The 20,432-nt window shown below is 45.3% G+C and overlaps 1 protein-coding gene across 2 annotated transcripts in view; it reads right to left on the reverse strand.

Annotated features, from left to right (window-relative positions):
* BTBD1 (BTB domain containing 1) overlaps positions 1 to 20,432 on the reverse strand; it is a 208,945-nt gene that overhangs the window by 167,249 nt on the left and 21,264 nt on the right. For both annotated transcript variants that reach the window (XM_069222562.1, XM_069222563.1), the window contains exon 2: positions 16,768 to 16,924. In XM_069222562.1, the coding sequence (XP_069078663.1) occupies positions 16,768 to 16,924 (157 nt within the window). The remainder of the gene's footprint in view (positions 1 to 16,767; positions 16,925 to 20,432) is intronic.

Raw genomic sequence — 20,432 nt, forward strand, 5'->3', positions numbered from 1 at the left:
GAACGTCTAAACACAAAATACAATTGGTGTCTTAAATAATACGCCCCTTATGGGTGCTACAGTTGAGACTGTCATTGGGGTGGTCAATCAACAAAGCAATCGACCAAACGCCCCTCACCCCACAAGCTCCCTCCCCATGTGTGTTACGTGTGCATTTCATCCCGGACATGTAATTGTTCCATTTATATCCAAAGGTACAGTGACAAACAAGGTAGAAACAACCCTTCAAGGGCCACACAGCTTCCAAGCATCCACGGTTTTCAGGATTGGAATCTGAGGGTAAGTCATAGCGACGGTAGTAAAATCACTGGATGCTGGCACTGCCAGGTCTGGATGATTGTTGTAAGCCTGCATAGAGACTGTATCTTGCAGGTCAGACCTAGAGGGCAGTAGCTGGACAGAGGTCAGATTCATTTGTTCTTTTAACTGAGCATGTTTTTCTCCATTATTCCTAATTTCAGCAGACATACGCTATGGTGAACCTTTTGCTCGGTGGTGGGGTGGTAAATTCTCATGCCGTCCCTTTTTGGAGAAGTGAGTATAAAATTCAGGATTAGGCAAATACCTCGGGCCGAACTTTGGCAACAACAAGCGTGGGGAATCATGTACCCAAAACGCGCAGCATTTTTAAAGGGCCACGGGGCAACGCTGCTTAACGAGTGCGCATGGGAGGGTCACATGAACGGTGATTTTGATTTCACTACCATTTCTTTCCCTCTCCAGAAACTGAAACACTCTGAGGTTTGTGCCACAGGATCACAGTCCTGGCATGTCACAGGATGCGGCGTGGGCGCATGGACATGGCCCATGGAAAGGTTCTAGATTGGGCAGTGGACATCATGGATGCTCAGGAGCCCGAGGACTCCGATGTTGAGCAAGCCAGACTCAGTGGGCAGCGGCCTGTGGAAACAGACTCAGGGCCAACAAAGTCTAAGAGGGCTCCCAGGCCACCCGCCAATGGCACCCAAATCGAAGCCACGCCGCAGGCAAACAGAAAAAGGTAGCAACAGCAACACCAATGGACTCAAAACAATGTGGCCTCAGCAACCCGTGAAAACTTGGACAGGATGGGTAAGCTGATGGAGACAATGATGAATGTTATGGTGGATTTCAAAGCCCTGGTATGCCACACGCAGCAACAAGGCACACCAACCATTATGGGGAAGTGGGGCCTCCTTTACAAAGGGTTTAGGAAAATTTGTTGGGCAACAACAAGCAAGCACCCAGTCCAAACAAACTAAAAACCCTCAGCCAACACGGCCTCTGTGCCACAGCCCCAAACCACACCACAATGCTTCCAACAGTGGCACAGATAGTAGCTCCACTTCACTGGGCCCCCAGCTCCCCATGCTGGAAAATAATATCTCACCTCTCCAGGTGGGAGAGGCATGCAGCACACTGGGATTTGGGGGGAAGGGGGAGGGCACTGGCTTGAGAAAGATGGACAGGGGTCCTCCACACACCGAGCCATGCTGGCAATGAGATATCACCTGCTAGGGCTAAGCCCCCTGATAAAAACCACCCCCTTACTATCCGAGCGTTGCTTCTTGGCCTGACAAGTACCATTAGCAGCTAAGGAAGGGATATGGAGGCCCGGACTCAAACATCCTTACACTATTGATGCATGGAAAAGACCGTATTGACACTAGGCAAAAGGGTGGTAAAGAAGAAGATAAGAGAGGGCGATATCAGGCTTGGGCAGAGAAGACAACTGAAAATTGGATGGAGGCGTTTTCCATCCTCTCAGTAGTGGTGATGGAGAAATATCCAGAACAGGGTCAAGCTTTATTTCAATACTTGCGTACAATACACAACAATTTACAGCTGGCTGAAGCATTTGAAGGAGGAAGTAGGGGTCTCAAATGAGTTGGAAGAGTTTCTATTCTCTAATACCCCTCACCCCCTTGAGACAGGTGATAACAAAGCTGAACTGGTTGATTATGGAGACAGTGGATGGAGTGGTCTCTCTTCCGGAGAAAGTATGGGGGAAGGACTTGTTGGGTCAGCAGATTATGGATCCAGGGCAAGCTTCTAATGCCCTTTTATGTGAGACAGTTCGACTGGCGTTTTTTAGAAGGAATCATCTTTTCACTATTTATAGGGCTTACTGGACACCTGCACAACTATCTAGGATGGGGCAATGAACGGATTTAGCCTGTAAGAAATGTGGTCTGGAGAGTGCAGCTGATCTTCATATGTTTATGAGCTGTCCCCAGCTGACCAACTTGTGGCGTAAGGGGGAGGAGGTAATAGGGGAGGTACTCTCTATCAACTGTCAGGTCAACCCCTCCCTGGTTGTCTTTGGAGTTTTTCCAGGAACAAAGCCAGTTAACACTTAAGAGGAAAAATATTAAGTTACTCTTTTATATGATTTTGTTGGCTAGACGTGAAATTTGTAGAAAATGGGTGACTGCTTGCCCCCCCAACAACGCAAGACTGGTTGGAGGTGCTAATTTACAACTTTATTATACAAAAAAGGGGATTTTAAAATGAGGACGGGGCGCTCACTACTGTATCGAACCTAAAGTATCCAATGGACGGTGCTGCCCAAGGTTGTTCCCCTAAACACCCTTGAATTGGAAAGCCAAAAGGCAGTCCCTAATCACATTTACCAACGGAAGCACTCAAGTCCTATAATAATATTAATAAAAACCCAATTCAAAGTCCATACTTCTACTTGGAATGTTCATCATCTTCTTTATTATTTCCTTTTATCAGCTACAGCCAAGCCAACACGTGTTTCGTCTGGGTAAATATCTCCCCAAAGACTTTGTCAGGGCTTCTCTCGACTGTTAATAACATACAATATCCAATTAGTTTTGTATTCAAAATCTCACTTGTAAATTCCAATTCCTAATAAATCCACAATATTTGTAATTTTCTTTTTCTATAAAACACCCAGTGATATACAGTTATCTACTATGTGGTGGAAATCTTATTGGATTCATTGATGGTCTATTATAGTAGCTAATCCACTTTATTAATTAGTAATTAGTCACATTTAAATATTAGTGTTTTTTATATAAACAAACTCACGTGCACCAAAGAGAGCCGCACCCCATATCAGAAACACCAATGTGTGTCCATCCAATCAAAATACGAATAAATGAAAAGTATTAGTTTTACCCGGTGTAGTGTACTCCATTTATATCCTTATATCCCAACCTAAATCCAGTGTATCTGTGGACATAAATAAATCGACTGAAATTGAGATTCAAACACTTTCTATGCTGATTAACAGCGGACTTCCCGTTTCCTTCCATTGCATTAGTCTAAACAGAAAGAGGACTGTTGTCCCCTTAGAGATAATGATGTAACACAGACTAGTAAACAGAAATAAAGGACTAAACTACTCATATCTATCAAGGCAAGTATCAATTATGTTCATCGATATTTATCTTTGATTCTAATATCCTATTTTAATATTCAAACTTATGATCGCATTTTAGTAATCCAAATCAAATTTCTAAGATATCATATTCATTTGAGTTTTTACTATTTATGTTATTTATTTTATTTAACAATAATAGACCGTATTGTAGGCAAAGTTTTAATGCAATCAAATCTATATTTTTAATATATAACCAAATTTGTGTGCAGATAATATATAATGGTTTCCTGATATAAAAACCACATTCGTCCGTGCACGTGATTCACTATTATTCAGTACATAACTCATTTCATTGTATTAATCCCCTAAAAAAATATTCAAGTTCATAGTCAGAATTCAAGCCACGTTCTACTGCCATTAATCTCCTAATCCAACACGATTCCCTCCTTCTCAAAACAAGTTCTCTATTCCCTCCTCTTGGATCTATTTTAACATGGTCAAATCAAAAGAACTTGAATTATTTTTGTGTATCATGCATATCACACTCTTTCATATGTACAGCAATAGGAAATCTGTCATCATTTTGTTTAATAGCTCTCCAATGCTCTCCAATCCTTACTTTCAGTGGGCGGATGGTGCTCCCTACGTATAAACGATTGCATTTACATAACAACATGTAAACGACATAACTTGTGTTACAATTTATAAATGTTTGTATTTGATACCTCTTATTACTCCATAATACACCTCAGTGGCAATAACATCAACTCCCTGGGGCGCTGTGCGCTAATCACGTCAATGAAGTCCACAATAGGTGAAATCAGGAAATTCATGGGGCACTGAGAGTTAAGGTGGTCTGAGATAATCCCACGCAGGGTGGGCACAGGACCAGGTCGGGTGAAGCCATTGAGCATTCACGCAGAGGGGTAAATACTGCCATGCGCAAGTTCACCGAGCGGAGGAGCTTTGGTTTTATAAGGCATGGCCTAATTAACGCAAGCAATGCAGGGTATTTCGATATGGGGGGGGTACATCTGTCAGAGGTTGGCATGAGCTTGTTCCTCTTAAACCTGCAGGAGGCACTGGAAACGACTGGTTGATGGTGATTAGGATGCCTGCCATAGTGGGAGGAGCCCCAGATGTGATGGTGGCTACATCCGAGGCGTTGGCGGAGTTACAGGGTGCTCTGGAGGCAGTTGGTAGAAAGGGGTACCAGCTCAGTGACCACAGCAGGGGTGCTCCATGCAAAAACCCGGGAGTCTTTACGGCAGGACACTGGGATGCAAGCGACAGCAAGCGTTAGTCCCTTTGGAGGTTGCGAGCCTGAGCAACCGGGGGCATGCCTTTGTGACGCTCCTCCCTTTAAAAGGCGTGAATTATACTGCTGGACTGGGCTGCTTGTCCACGGTCTTCAGGGGGTGAAAAACTCCCCAACTTAAAAATTGTAACACCGAATGCGTAGTCCCATGGTGCCATTTTTGGCTCATCAAGTAGGTGGGCAGCTTAGGTTATTCATCACTGCCTGCCCTCGGATCACCCGTAACCTGGCATATTTCAATTCAAATAAACCTGCAGAGATTTGTTTTCCAACCAAGCCTTGTGTTGTCTGAATTATTGGTTAAGTAGTTATTGTATAATATTTTTTCGGGGAGATTCACCGATAGACACTATGCGGCTCCTAAGAGGGCAGCCCCCATTAGTAATGCCTCGGGCATCCTCACCGCAGTCCACTCATTGGGGCACCCTGTGGAGCCCCATGTCCGGCACTCCACACTGCATCACTTCCGGTGCTGTGCTTGCAGAGGACAGGTTTTTATACCTGCACCCCACAAGTGCTGCCCTCTTTGTCCCTGGCTGACTACACTGTAACCCACCCTCTATCCCATACCACGAGAGGCAGCTGTGGGCTTCACCGGTATTATGCTTTTTAAAGGTTTAATTGTGTTGCAGGCGGAGTTACAGGTCAATCTGGAGGCAGTTGGTACATAGGGGTTCCAGCTCAGCAAGCACAGCAGGGGTGCTCCATGCCAAAACCCGGGAGTCTTTACAGCAGGAAACTGGGAAGCAAGCGACAGTGCCCTGTTAGTTCCTTTGGCAGTTGTAAGCCTGAGCAACGTCCCGCCCTTAAAAGGCTTGTTGATTTGTTTTCAGTATCAGCAGTTTTCTTGTATGAGGAATACATACTAGAGGAACCCAGGCGCTAGGGTTTGTAATGATATGAAAGGGCACATTTATACCTGGGAAGAGCAGTGCAAAAAGCTTTCCAGTTAATCTAGTTACCGCCAATAGTTTGGAAACGCAGGGTGCAACTGCATCTTTTCAAATTGACACTCGAAATTGCCCCATGCGCCCGCACAGAGATCACCATCAAAGGCCCGACTGTTTTACCACGAGCAAAAATCCAGTTCATTCACAGGCAGATGAGGGGCTATGGACGGCGCTCAAGGGAAAGGCTGCTCCCTGCCTGACCTCCAACTCTTCCCACAAAATGTACCTCGTTCACAAGCAAATCTTCATTGATGCCTCAAACAAACACAGTCATCTCAAAACTGCCAAAGTTAGGCAACCGTTGGAGAGGACCCAAGAAAGGAGCCTTCGGCAGCCCTGCGCTGTCGACGGGATCTTACCGAGAGAGTACCATCCACATTTATTAATGATGTGCATCTACAAGCCACAGCACTTCAAAGCGTCACCTCGAGCGAGGGCTCTGAAGTGACCCCACTCACCTGAAAGCTAAAGTAACTGAGACCGCATTTGTATAGCTCACGATGCCCCGAGGCTTGTTATCAGACATGTAGCTCGCTACATAATGCCGATTAGATATACAAAAAAAAGCAGATTGTAACTGCATGAAAACAGCTGCCCACGAACGGCGATGATGTGCAAACAGAAAAGATGCTTTTTAGCAAAACCAGGAGCTTTACGTTTATATATATCATTGTTAAACACATCCAGTGCTAACTTGTTTCATTTTCAAAGCTATCAAGTTTGGCAAAGAAACGAATTGAGCAACAGAAAAACTGTTTTGCCCAGAAGCATACAGTTTGGTCTGCCAACTTATCTTGTTCCCCCTTACAGCATCATCCTCATCTGCCTCTCCTCTCGTCCTGGCATCCTTACAGTTATCACCCCCCACAGCCGAGAAGGGGATTTTACTTTTACTTCTTACATGGAGTAAACCAAATCTTTTTTTCTAGGCTTCAAAACTCTGTTGACAATATGATGACCAGGCATTTCGGTCTGTACTCTGTTAACTATATACATGCTGTTCTCGACAAACTGACGCGATTTCCAGGCCAAAGTTTTGGGTGGATCCAGCGACTAAGGGTCAGGCAGAGAACAAGCAGGGATTACGTCACCACTGCAACATTCTGTGATTCTGGGCAAGTCACTTGTTTCTGTCTGTGCCTAAAAAAAAATAACCTGTCATCGCATGTTACATGATGTGCTTATTAAAGGTTATGTTACAGCCTCATAAATGGAGCATAGGAGGGGCAACAGTGGGTTCTGCATTCCTCTTTCCCATAAACGCTCTCACTTTGAAGTCACAAGCTCTTGGGAACTGCAGCCTGACATCTGACCTCGGTCTTTAAATGCACAGCAAATGTGAGGTGATAAGTACAATATTTACAGGCCTGTTTACAGAAAGGGTGCTCTCAGAAGGATACTGTAAATAAGGTCTTGGCATTGGGAGGAGGAAGTGAACCTAAAGACCCCCAGCTAGCAAATGAAAGCAAGAAAACTGGATTTACAAAACACAAAGCTAATGGCAAGCACGGGTAGAATGCATTCCTAGGCCAACTTTTTGAAACTCCCCAAGATATCTTTTGTATACTTAGACAAATGCGCTGTCTGGTAGGCTGCAACGTATCAAAGCTTCAGGTCTTGACTAAATGTAACCCTGATCTTTATTTGAGTGATATTGAGACCTGGGCGTCTGTTTTGACAAACACCTTAAATGCTGCAGTGAGGGCAGGACCCCCTCCCACAAGGGCTACTTCTGTCATTGTCCCAGTTTTCAAAAAGAGAGACAGGGATAACCCCCAATGCTAAAGACTGATCTCTATGATCAATTCTGAGGTTAAGGCAGTGGGACGGGATTTCTTGGATACACTTGTCTCTTAGGTTTCCAAACATAACATCATATCTGACCTTCAATATGGATTCAGGCCTGGTAGATCGACTGTCGATCAGTGTCTGAATCTATACATTGTCCTGAGCAAATACACAGTGGCACGAAAAGGTTCCATACATCTCGCTTTTATGGATCTTACCTCAGCTTTAGACCAGGTAATCCTACATAAATTATGGAGGATTATGTTATCTATGGGGACTGATGTTGGTCGGGACATAGTTTATTCCTTGAGGGACCTTCACACTCACACAGTTGTGACAGTCAGGTACACCAATCACTCAAAATGTCTGCGTTGCTTGAAAACTGGAAGAGGGGTCAGGATTGCAATTTTGGCCCCCTTTCTATTTACTTTAATCATTAATAAGCTCGAACAGGTCTTGGTGGACATTTGGGCTGACTGCCCTGCTTTATGGGGACGATGCAGTGTTAAGTGGAAGTCCTTCTGGATGCATTTGTGGGCTTCATCGGTGAACTTGATCCAAGTATAAACACTAGCAACTCTTGTGTGATGGTAGTAGGACCTAGTGCAGCAAAACTGAAATCTTTCAATGTAATGCTATTTTAGGTGAAATAATTTTGTTGGACTCAGATGTGTGTCAGAATCCCCTAGTAGGCGGAAAAAATATGTATTTAATAAGAACAAATGCATCCATATGGAGGTTTGCCTCAAGAATGGCTAGAAGGCCGCTCAGGGCGTCAGTGCAAGTTTATTTGGCAAAATGTGTCTCAAAGGTTTCATATGTGAGTGATTTTTGGGGATATACCAAGTAAGGTTCTTTACAGGCGGTTGAAAATTAATTTCTAAGGCAAATCTTTTGTGTTGCCAAATGCATTCCCTCCTTTAAAGTGAACGAAGAATTGGGAGTAATCTACCTGTCGGACACAATAGCTCTTCGCCCTCTCCAACGCTGGACAGACATTTGCTCTAAAGGTGGATGTAGAGGCTGGCCTGGCTTGTAGTGGGTACCAGAGGTACTTACACATTGTGCCAGGGCCAGTTATCCCTTATTAGTGTTGAAGAGGTGTTTCTAGCAGCTTAGACTGATAGAAGGTAGCTATGGCAAAGCAGCTTAGGCTGAACTAGGAGACATGCAAAGCTCCTACTATACCACTTATATCATATGCACAATATCATAAGAAAACACAATACACAGAGTTACTAAAAATAAAGGTACTTTGTTTTTATGACAATATGCCAAAAGTATCTCAGTGAGTGTCCTCAGTAAGAAGATAAGTTATATACACAAGTTATATGTACACAAACCAAAATTAGGTAAGTAATAGCAAGAAAAGTAATGCAAACAGTGTAGAATCACAATAGTTTGCAATAGGAGCACATAGGTATAGGGGCAACACAAACCATTTACTCCAAAAGTGGAATGCGAACCACGAATGGACCCCAGACCTATGTGAGCTTGTAGGGGGTCGCTGGGACTGTAAGAAAACAGTGAGGGTTAGAAAAATACCCCACCCCAAGACCCTGAAAAGTAGGAGTAAGGTACACCTACTACCCCCACACAGAGAGCACAGAAGTCGTGATAGGGGGATTCTGCAGGAAGAACAAACCAGCAGTGCACTGACAACGGATTTTCAGACCTGAGTACCTGTAAGACAAGGGGGCCAAGTCCAATAGTCGCGATAGTGTCGAGAGAGGGCAGGAGCCCAGGAAATGCCAGCTGAAGGTGCAAGGAAGCCGCCACCGGTTGGAAGAAGCTTGGAGTTCTGCAAGAAAGAAGAGGACTAGGAACTTCTCCTTTGGAAGACGGATGTCCCATGTCGCGATGAAGCTTGCAGAGGTGTTCCCAAGCAGAAAGACCGCAAACAAGCCTTGCTGGCTGCAAGGGTCGCGGTAGAGGTTTTTGGGTGCTGCTGTGGCCCAGGAGGGACCCGGATGTCGCCACTTGGAGGAGGAGACAGAGGGGGCGCTCAGCAACTCAGAGAGCCCTCACAGAAGCAGGTAGCACCCGCAGAAATACCCCAACAGGCACTTAGAAGAAAAGTGAACTGGAGTACACGAAAAGTCACAAAAGGGAGTCCCATGACGCCGGAGGACAACTCAGAAGGTTGTGCACTGCAGGACGGATTGCTGGGGACCCAGGCTTGGCTGTGCACGAAGGAAATCCTAGAAGAGTGCACAGGAGCCGGAGCAGCTGCAAATCACACGGTACACAGCTTTGCAGTCTAGCATGGGGAGGCAAGGACTTACCTCCACCAAACTTGGACTGAAGAGTCACTGGACTGTGGGAGTCACTTGGACAGAGTTGATGTGTTCCAGGGACCCCGCTCCTCAGGATGAGAGGGGACCCAGAACACCAGTGTTGCAGTCTTTTGGTGCCTGCATTAGCAGGGGGAAGATTCCGTCAACACATGGGAGATTTCTTCGGAGCTTTTGGTGCAGGGTGAAGGCAGGCTACCCCCAGAGCATGCACCACCTGGAAACAGTCGAGAAAGCCGGAAGGATTAGGCGCTACAATGTTGCTGGTAGTCGTCTTGCTACTTTGTTGCAGTTTTGTAGGCGTCCTGGAGCAGTCAGCGGTCGATCCATGGTAGAAGGTGAAGAGGGAGATGCAGAGGAACTCTGGTGAGCTCTTTCATTCGTTATCTGAAGAATTCCCCAAAGCAGAGACCCTAAATAACCAGAAAAGGAGGTTTGGCTACCAAGTTAGGAGGATTGGCTACCAAGAGAGGTAAGAGCCTATCAGAAGGAGCCTCTGACGTCACCTGCTGGCACTGGCCACTCACATCAGTCCAGTGTGCCCCCAACACCTCTGTTTCCAAGATGGCAGAGGTCTGGGACACACTGGAGGAGCTCTGGGCACCTCCCCTGCGAGGTACTGGTCAGGGGAGTGGTCACTCCCCTTTCCTTTGTCCAGTTTCGTGCCAGAGCAGGACTGGGGGCTCTGGACCCCAGGAGGGCCGAAACCTGTCTGAGGGGTTGGCAGCAGCTGCAGTGGAGACCCCGGAAAGGCAGTTTGGCAGTACCCGGGTTCTGTGCTAGAGACCCGGTGGATTATGGAATTGTCCCCCCAATACCAGAGTGGTATTGGGGTGACAATTCCCTGATCTTAGACATGTTACATGGCCATGTTCGGAGTTACCATTGTGACGCCATACATAGGTAGTGACCTATGTATAGTGCACGCGTGTAATGGTGTGCCGAACTCACAAAGTCCGGGGAATTTGCCCTGAACGATGTGGGGCACCTTGGCTAGTGCCAGGGTGCCCACACACTAAGTAACTTTGCACCCAACCTTCAGTAGGTGAAGGTTAGACATATAGGTGACTTATAAGTTACTTATGTGCAGTGGTAAATGGCTGTGAAATAACGTGGATGCTCTGGCAGGCCTGTGTAAGAATTATCAGAGTTCCCTATGGGTGACAAAAGAAATGCTGCAGCCCATACGGATCTCCTGGAACCCCAATACCCTGGGTACCCTCAGTACCATATTCTAGGGAATTATATGGGTGTACCAGTATGCCAATGTGAATTATTAAATTTAGTCACTAGCCTGTTAGTGACAAATGTGGAAAGCAGAGAGAGCATAACCACTGAGGTTCTGGTTAGCAGAGCCTCAATGAGACAGTTAGGCATCACACAGGGAATACATACAAGGCACATACTTATGAGCACTGGGGCCCTGCCTGGCAGGGTCCCAGTGACACATAGACTAAAACAACATATATACAGTGAAATATGGGGGTAACATGCCAGGCAAGATGGTACTTTCCTACAGTGGATCTCAGCTAAACAAGGAGATTTTGTTAGCCTGTCTCTCCCTTGACCACATCCTCGGTATCCCCTGGTTCAAAAACATTGAAGAACCATTGCAGAAGTTAGGGAGAGTGGAGCTAACTTTCTGTCATCAGACAGGGAACAAGTGGCTCTACAGAAGCCTTCGGTTCGTGGGTATGTTCTGCTGGAATCAACTCTATAAATAGAGCCCTATCATACCATTGTAACCTGTAACTAGGATTGCTATTTGTTTACCAGGTTTAGGCTTAACTCGATACCTCAGTTGTTGGCATCTCCAATGGGACGGCAGGACGTTCATTAATTAGCACCCTGCGGCTGCGACCAGGTGTCTCCGCAGGACACTATGCATTTTATACATGTACTGCAGACACTTTGATGTGCCTAGGAAAGACTATATTGTCCCTCTGTTAAAGACTTGTCAACTCAAACAAGTACAACTGCTCTCAGTGGATATTTTTAATGTAGCTTGGGTTTTTTTGTTTTTTACAGCTGCAATGAGACCAAGGAATTCTAGACCTGTATGAATGAAGTTAGGATGTTTACGGTCTCTTATGCTGTCACTTTTATGGTTGCTCTTTTTAACCCCTTAGCTGCTGGGCCTTTTCCCCCCCAGTGCTGAGCCCTTTTTTGGCTATTTGGGGTAGTTCGCGCTTAGGGCTTCATAACTTTTTGTCCACATAAGCTAACCACGCCAAATTTGCGTCCTTTTTTTCCAACATCCTAGGGATTCTAATGGTACCCAGAGTTTGTGGTTTACCCTGGAGGAGACCAAGAAAATAGCCAAAATACAGTGAAAATTTAGTTTTTTCCCAAAAAATGGGAAAAAAGGGCCGCCGAAGAAGGCTTGTGGTTTTTTCCCTGAAAATGCCATCAACAAAGGGTTTCTGGTGCTGAAATCACTATCTTCCCACCTTTCAGGAACGGGCAGACTTGAATCAGAAAACCACATTTTCCAACACAAATTTGGCATTTTGCTGGGACATACCCCATTTTTACTATTTTTGGTGCTTTCAACCTCCTTCCAGTTAGTGACAGGAATGGGTGTGAAACCGATGCTGGATCCCGGAAAGCTAAACATTTCTGAAAACTAGACAAAATTCTGAATTCAGCAAGGGGTCATTTGTGTAGATCCTACAAGGTTTTCCTACAAAAAATAACAGCTGAAATAAAAAAATATTGAAATTGAGCTGAAAACAACAGCCATTTCTCTTTATGTTTTACTCTGTAACTTTTTCCTGCGATGTCAGATTTCTGAAAGCAATATACCGTTTTGTCTGCTGGACTCTTCTGGTTGCGGGGATATAAAGGGCTTATAGGTTCATCAAGAACCCTAGGTACCCAGAGCCAATAAATGAGGTGCACCCTGCAGTTGGTTTTCATTCTATACTGGGTATACAGCAATTCATTTGCTGAAATATGAGGAGTGAAAAAGAGGTATCAAGAAAACCTTTGCATTTCCAAAATGGGATCAAGATAAGGTTTTGAGGAGCAGTGGTTATTTGCACATCTTTGAATTCCGAGGTGCCCATACTAGCATGTGAATTGCAGGGCATTTCTCAAATAGACGTCTTTTTTACACACTCTCTTATATTTGGAAGGAAAAAATGTAGAGAAAGATAAGGGGCAATAACACTTGTTTTGCTATTCTATGTTCCCCCAAGTCTCCCGATAAAAATGATACCTCACTTGTGTGGGTAGGCCTAGCGCCCGCGACAGGAAATGCCCCAAAACACAACGTGGACACATCCCATTTTTTCACAAAATACAGAGCTGTTTTTTTGCAAAGTGCCTACCTGTAGATTATGGCCTCTAGCTCAGCCGGCACATAGGGAAACCTACCAAACCTGTACATTTTTGAAAACTAGAGACCTAGGGGAATCCAAGATGGGGTGACTCGTGGGGCTCTGACCAGGTTCTGTTACCCAGAATCCTTTGCAAACCTCAAAAAGTGGCTAAAAAAACAAGTTTTCCTCACATTTCGGTGACAGAAAGTTCTGGAATCTGAGAGGAGCCTCAAATTTCCTTCCACCCAGCGTCCCCCCAAGTCTCCCGATAAAAATGATACCTCACTTGTGTGGGTAGGCCTAGCGCCCGCGACAGGAAATGCCCCAAAACACAACGTGGACACATCACAGAAAACAGAGCTGTTTTTTGCAAAGTGCCTACCTGTAGATTTTGGCCTCTAGCTCAGCCGGCACCTAGGGAAACCTACCAAACCTGTACATTTTTGAAAACTAGAGACCTAGGGGAATCCAAGATGGGGTGACTCGCGGGGCTCTGACCAGGTTCTGTTACCCAGAATCCTTTGCAAACCTCAAAAAGTGGCTAAAAAAACAAGTTTTCCCTCACATTTCGGTGACAGAAAGTTCTGGAATCTGAGAGGAGCCACAAATTTCCTTCCACCCAGCGTTCCCCCAAGCCTCCCGATAAAAATGATACCTCACTTGTGTGGTTAGGCCTGGTGCCTGCGACAGGAATAGATCACACAACGGTCAATGTTGGTCCTTACGTGAGGCAGCTGTTGACCCTGGGGTGATCCATTCCTGACACAGACACTAGGTGTAGGCACTCAAGTGGGGTAGTGTTTTTATCAGGACAGGTGAGGAGTCACTGGGTGGTAGGAATATTGTGGATCCCAGCATATTCCTGTAGTTTGTGTGACAGAAATGCGAGAAAAATTGAGTTTTTTTTCAACATTTCAGCTTTGCAGGGTATTCTGGGTAAGAAAACTTTGGGGAAGCCACACAAGTCACACCTCTGTGGACTCCCCCGAATGTCTAGTTTCCAGAAATGTTTGGGTTTAGTGTGTTTCTCTATATGGCCGCCGAATCCAGGACCAAAAACACAGGTGCCTGCCTTACAAAACCAGTTTGTTTTGCCATGGATAATTTTGATGTCTCCACAATATGATTTGGGTGGTGGAATTTGGGGCTGAACTAAATTGGGGAGCTCCCAAGAGAGCACTCTCTCTCTGCTTGCCGCCGCATTCACCTGCTCTCTGGGTTGGCCTAACCCACTATTAACCAGTTGCACAAACAGCTTGCGAAGGGACAGCAGGACTGTCCTCATCACCTCCCTCATAATGTACTGGAAGAGGAGTTATCGAATGGGACTCCTCTGACTGAAAAATCACTCCCAGAGTCTGCGCCATTGTCCTATCCCTCAGATGCTGTCTCAGTATCTGATGTCTCAGTCTCTGATCCTATGTCAGAGCGGTCCTCTATAACCCGAGTGTAGGCAGCAGTCATCCATCAAGATGCCATCTCTGCTATTGGCTAAACTGTTGCTCTAAAACACTAGCCTACGTAGACAGTCACAAAATCGATGGTGTGTGAGATACGTGCAACAGTAGAGGCCACCTTACCTGCGCTTCTTCCCTCAATCAGCACGTACTTTCGAGACACTCAAAAAACACCTTGTCACATACCATTCGTCACAGTCTTTAGCACCTCCTGCGCCCAGTCCAACAATCATTATTGGTGCTCCCACTCCCTCCTCCTCGGATTCCCTCATTACCACCCAGCAAAAGTGCCCTTCATCTCTCCATAGACTTTGCTAATGTACTCAGCTATTTACATAAAATACAGATTTGCTCTTTGCAGTAGGCATATAAACCTTCTGCGCTTCTTTATGGCACTAAAACTGTCACTAGACAAGTCGGACCCTTTTCCCCCCAGGGAAACCACACACATATTGACAAAAGTGATATATATATGACAGCCAATCACCTGAAACTCAACTCAAGCAAAACCGAAATAATCCTCTTTGGCCCACACAAAAACACCTGGGACCCCTCATGGTGGCCCACCACGCTAGGCCCTGCACCCACCCCCGCCAATCACGCACGCAACCTCAGCATCATCCTAGACTCCTCCCTCTCGATGACCCAACAAATCAACGCTCTCACCTCCTCATGCTTCAACACACTCCGTATACTGAAAAACATTCAAATGGATCCCCACAGAGACCAGAAAAACTGTCACTCACGCACACATCAGCAGCAGGCTTGATTACGGAAACGCCCTCTACGCCGGCACCACTCTAAAACTCAAGCGCAAACTACACGCATCTAGAACTCAGCAGCACGACTCATCCTCGACCTCCGCCGACACGAACACATCTCTCCACACCTCAAATCCCTCCACTGGCTCCCCATTGACAAAAGGATCACCTTCAAGATCCTCATCCTCGCACACAAATCACTCCACAACACAGGCCCTGCCTACCTCAACGAGAGTCACCTTCCACACCCCCACACGAAACGTCCGCTCAGCTGACCTCTCTCTCGCCTCTGTCCCCCGCATCAAACACACCACCACCGGGGGCAGATCCTTCTCCTACCTTGCACCCAAAACCTGGAACGCCCTCACAACCCACCTTCGCAAGACCCAAAACCTACTTCTTTTCAGGAAGGGCCTCAAAACCTGGCTTTTCGAACAGTGAACCTCCCAGCCCCTTTCCCTCCCCCCGCCCCCCCCAAGCGCCTTGAGACCCTCACAGGTGAGTAGCACACTTTATAAATCTCTTTGGTATATATAGATCTACCTCTATATATATATATATATATATATCTATGTACATGGATATATCTATAGATATATCCATGTACATAGATATATCTATCTACATAGATATATAAATATAGATCTATATATAGATCTATTTTTTTTTAGTTGTTGTATGGTTTCCTTGGGGGCCAAAATGGCCCCCAGGGAAACCCTACAACATCTAAAAAAAAAATTGCCCCCACAGGGGGTCACCCTGCCCACGGGCGACCCCCTGTCATTTTTTTTTTTTTATTATTTTTTTTTAAAAACAATCCCCGGGGGGCACCTACCTTTTTTTTTTTATTAATTATGCCCCCGGGGGGGGCGGCCCGTTTTCCGAGGGGGCCGCCCCCCCAAAGTGAAATCCCTGGCATCTAGTGGTGTTTCCTGGACCCCGATCGCAGCTGTGCTGCGATCGGGGGCCAGGAAACACTTTGAGAAGGCCTCGTAAGAAAGGGGAGACTCTTTAAAAAAAAAAAAAAAAAATCCTCGGGTGCGACGCACCCGAGGATTTATTGATACCCTTCCTGGTGTCGGCCACTGTTCGTGACCCGCACCAGGGAGGGTGTGCGGGCGTCGGCCAGTGGCCGACGCCCGCACCTAAGCGGTTAAAAATGTTATGTGTGTATATATTTATATTTTTGTTGTATTTACTGTGCCGCTTTTATGTTTTTTACTTTAACAGAATGAAGCTTATTGAATAGGACTATAACTTTGGGTACCTTAGGTAAATTTGGATTGAGCATCTTTAACAGTAAGCTAAGAAAGGAAAAAGAAGTGTCTCACGCTGGGATTTGAAAACCTCCTTGCTGGCAAGTAGTTATAAATTCTCTCCATTTTATGCTGAGATAGTTTAAAATGTTTTGGTCACTTAGAATATTTACTATAGCAAAGAGGTTTACAAACATTATAGTCTAAAATAAAAACAAAAACACAGGACCTGTTTTCCTTTTTACTCTGCCACAAACATTTACACTATTAAAAACAATTTATTTTTCACCTGTGTAAGAAGCATGAAGGCATTATCAGCGCGAAGATGTTTTGTGAGAAACTCCACACAATGTGCTTCTAGAGCCGGAACTGCATATTTTTTAGCGGTGTAAAGAGTTGTCATCACCGTCTCAGGACCAATCTGTACTTCGTCAGAATAAAGAAACCTAAAAATAAAACAGAGTCATACACAAATTGATAATTATTTAGCGGTGTGTAGGTCAATGTGCTTAAAGGTTTGATTAAATTGTATATTAATTCACATTGAAGAGTCCAGGAGCAAAACAACAGAAACATAATATACCCAGAAAAGTCTTTACATTAGCCCTCCTTTACTCTGTATTGCTTTTTGTCTGTTTTGTGGATTAGAAATATACCATTGTTTCTACTTCTACTGGTGGATTGTTCCAAGCAATTACAAATGTTTCTATTAAAAATGCGATGTACATCCTATTCTGACCTTTCTGCATGCAATGTCATACAATGGTATCTAAACAAAAGTACTCAAATGTACCTACTCGCTTGCATCTAAAGATCGTACCTAAAGTATACCTTTAGACATCAGAGGTTTGTGCTTCAAATCTGACAAAATGCATGTCTATTGTCTCTACCAGTGACAGCATGAGTTAATCAAAACTAGGATTATCCAGACTGAAACTGCTACCATCACTGGGGTGAACCGTCAAAAACTGAAATCAATGTACACAGCTTTTTATACATTTTTTACAAAATTGTATGAAAAAGAGAGCGGTACTGTTGTTAAAAAGAAAAAGTACAAAATGTACTTATTTACTAATGATCAAGCAAAATTACGCAAGTAATCATTTTTAAAAAAGTGCATGAACACACAAGAACACAAACCTTAAAGCACCATTAGGAAATATAAGCACAGAAAAGGCAAATGTGTAGTGCATCTGTACAGTGAATATCTTCATGATCACAGGTACAAAGATATACAGTCAAAAGAGAAAAAGTAGAGAAGAAAAGAAAAGAAAAGTAGGCAGGGAAAATAGGACCGGATGTAAGAATGGACTAATGGAACTGAAGTATCACAGAAATGAGGAAGGGATTATCAGATGAAGAAATACGTGGAGGAGAAGAGGGGTAAAATAAGCTTTGTTAAAGAGGTGGGTATAGAAGTATGAATAGAGTATAGGAGTAGATGCTACTGTATTTGAACACAAAAATAACTGCTATCTGCTGTTGTTTTAGGTTTTCCAAGGCTCAGTCTCCTATATGGGGAAGGCTATGCCTGATCAATAGCTCTGATGTCCAAGGCAGAAGTATGGAAGCTTTGTGTTATTCTATGTAAAGAGGTCTGATCCTCGTCAGATGAAAGAACAAATTACAGCACTGTTTCAAGTCAGGGAAAATATTTCCATCCATCACCTCAATACCCAGCATCAATGGTTTCTCTGGTGGATGTTGTTTCTGAGGTTCTTGGGTTTCCATTCCCCAGTCATCCTCAGCACTTACAGAAAAGAAATGCAGGTGGATGGATTCTCTAGGAAAGAAAGTTTGACAAAGAAAAGCCAACATATATCCAGCAGCATGTTCTTCACCCTTCGGTTGTTGTGAAGGATATATTCTTCGAGGCTCAACGGAGCATGTTTAGACCTAAGAGAATACTTTATGGACAATACTGTAAAAGGGATGGTCAATTCTGCGCACTTCTGACAACATGACCAGTTCTATATAGGACAGAGCAGAGCTCTTTGGAGGATAGTGTAATATGGAAGCAATTAAAATTAAAACATTCATAATGGCACACTTTATGGTGTCCCACTGAGGTAATCATAAAGGTTGAAACTCACTTTTAATGTATGACTGCTCAGTAGAAAATTCAGCATTTATTTGCCTGCAGATGAGGTGATGCAGTAAATGATGACTACGCAAACTTAGAAGACTGTTACTTTGAGAGTTAAAGAAAATGGACTTTATAGGGTTTAGATTAAAAGATACAGATCAGCATTTTACAACTGCGGGATCACAAACCCTATCGCCAGAGACAGCAAAACCAGTGCAATTTTCAAACAAGCATTGACAAAGTCAGTAGGTCTCACCTATGCAAGAGCTATCGGCTTTGTCAATGTGTTTTAGCCATGTTGTACACCAGGTTGGCTGGTGTTCACCATGGCTAAAAGTTAGCAGTGTAGAGGAGAGTGGCGTGGAGTGTCGTAGAGTGGAGTGGCAGAATATTGTGAATTGGAGAGGCATAGTGTAGAGTTGAGCGGAGTATCATAGATTACAGTTGACTGTTATAGAGTGCACTGGCATAGAGTGTTGCAGAGTTTAGTGGCGGAGAGTGCAGAGGCATGGAATGCAGTAGCACTGAATTCAACGGCGTACAATGCAGCATCGTAGAATGCAGTGGCATAGAGTAGAGTGGTGCACAGTAGACTGGTGTGGCGCAGAGTTGATTGACACAGAGTGCAGTGGCGTAGCGTGCATAGTACAGCTGAGTGGCACAGAATGCAGTGGCGTAGAGTGGTGCAGAATAGAATAGAGTTGAGTGATACAGAGGGCAGTGGCGCAGAGTAGTGTGAAGTGGCATAGAGTGCAGTGGCATAGAATTCACAGTAGAGCTGAGTGCCATAGAGAGCAGTGGCGCAGAGTAGAGCTGAGTGGTACAGAATGCAGAGGCATAGAGTGGTGCAGAATAGAGTAACAGAGGATTGTACGACTAAACAACAACTTCAAAAACAACTACTGCCTTAACAATGAGGTCGGAACACCGACCTCGTTGCTACTACTAATGATTTTACCACGAATGCCTTAACAAAAATATTTCGTTGTAAAGGCATTCCTGATAAAATCATTAGCAATAGGCACCATTCACCCTACATCACTCACCCCACCCCCCCAACCCCACCCCAAAACCTAAAACCCCCTGACCCCCCACCCACTCCCCAAAACCAAAAACGCCCCACCCCCACCCTAAAACCTAAAACCCCCTGACCCACCACCCACTCCCCAAAACCAAAAACGCCCCACCCCCCAACCCCACCCTAAAACCTTAAACCCCCTGACCCCCCACCCACTCCCCAAAACCAAAAACGCCCCACCCCCCCAACCCCACCCTAAAACCTAAAACCCCCTGACCCCCCACCCACTCCCAAAACCAAAAACGCCCCACCCCCCCAACCGCACCCTAAAACCTAAAACCCCCTGACCCCCCACCCACTCCCCAAAAACCAAAAAGGCCCCACCCCCCCAACCCCACCCTAAAACCTAAAACCCCCTGACCCCCCACCCACTCCCAAAACCAAAAACGCCCCACCCCCCCAACCCCACCCTAAAACCCCCTGACCCCCCCACCCACTCCCCAAAACCAAAAACGTCCCACCCCCCCAACCCCACCCTAAAATCCCGACCCCACACCCACTCCCCAAAACCGCCCCACCCCCCCAACCCCAAAAACGCCCCACCCCCCAAAACCTAAAACCCCCTGACCCCCACCCACTCCCCAAAACCAAAAACGCCCCACCCCCCCAACCCCACCCCAAAAACGCCCCACCCCCCCAACCCCACCCCAAAACCTAAAACCCCCTGACCCCCACCCCAAAACCTAAACCCACCACTTACCTTCTCCAACTCCCTTCTTTGTACCTTAACCACGCATGTTTGTTGTTCAGAACATACGTAGTTAAGGCACAAAAAAACAGAGTCATGGTT

Source organism: Pleurodeles waltl, chromosome 3_1 (assembly GCF_031143425.1).
Source record: "Pleurodeles waltl isolate 20211129_DDA chromosome 3_1, aPleWal1.hap1.20221129, whole genome shotgun sequence".
NCBI classification, from domain to species: Eukaryota; Metazoa; Chordata; class Amphibia; order Caudata; family Salamandridae; genus Pleurodeles; species Pleurodeles waltl.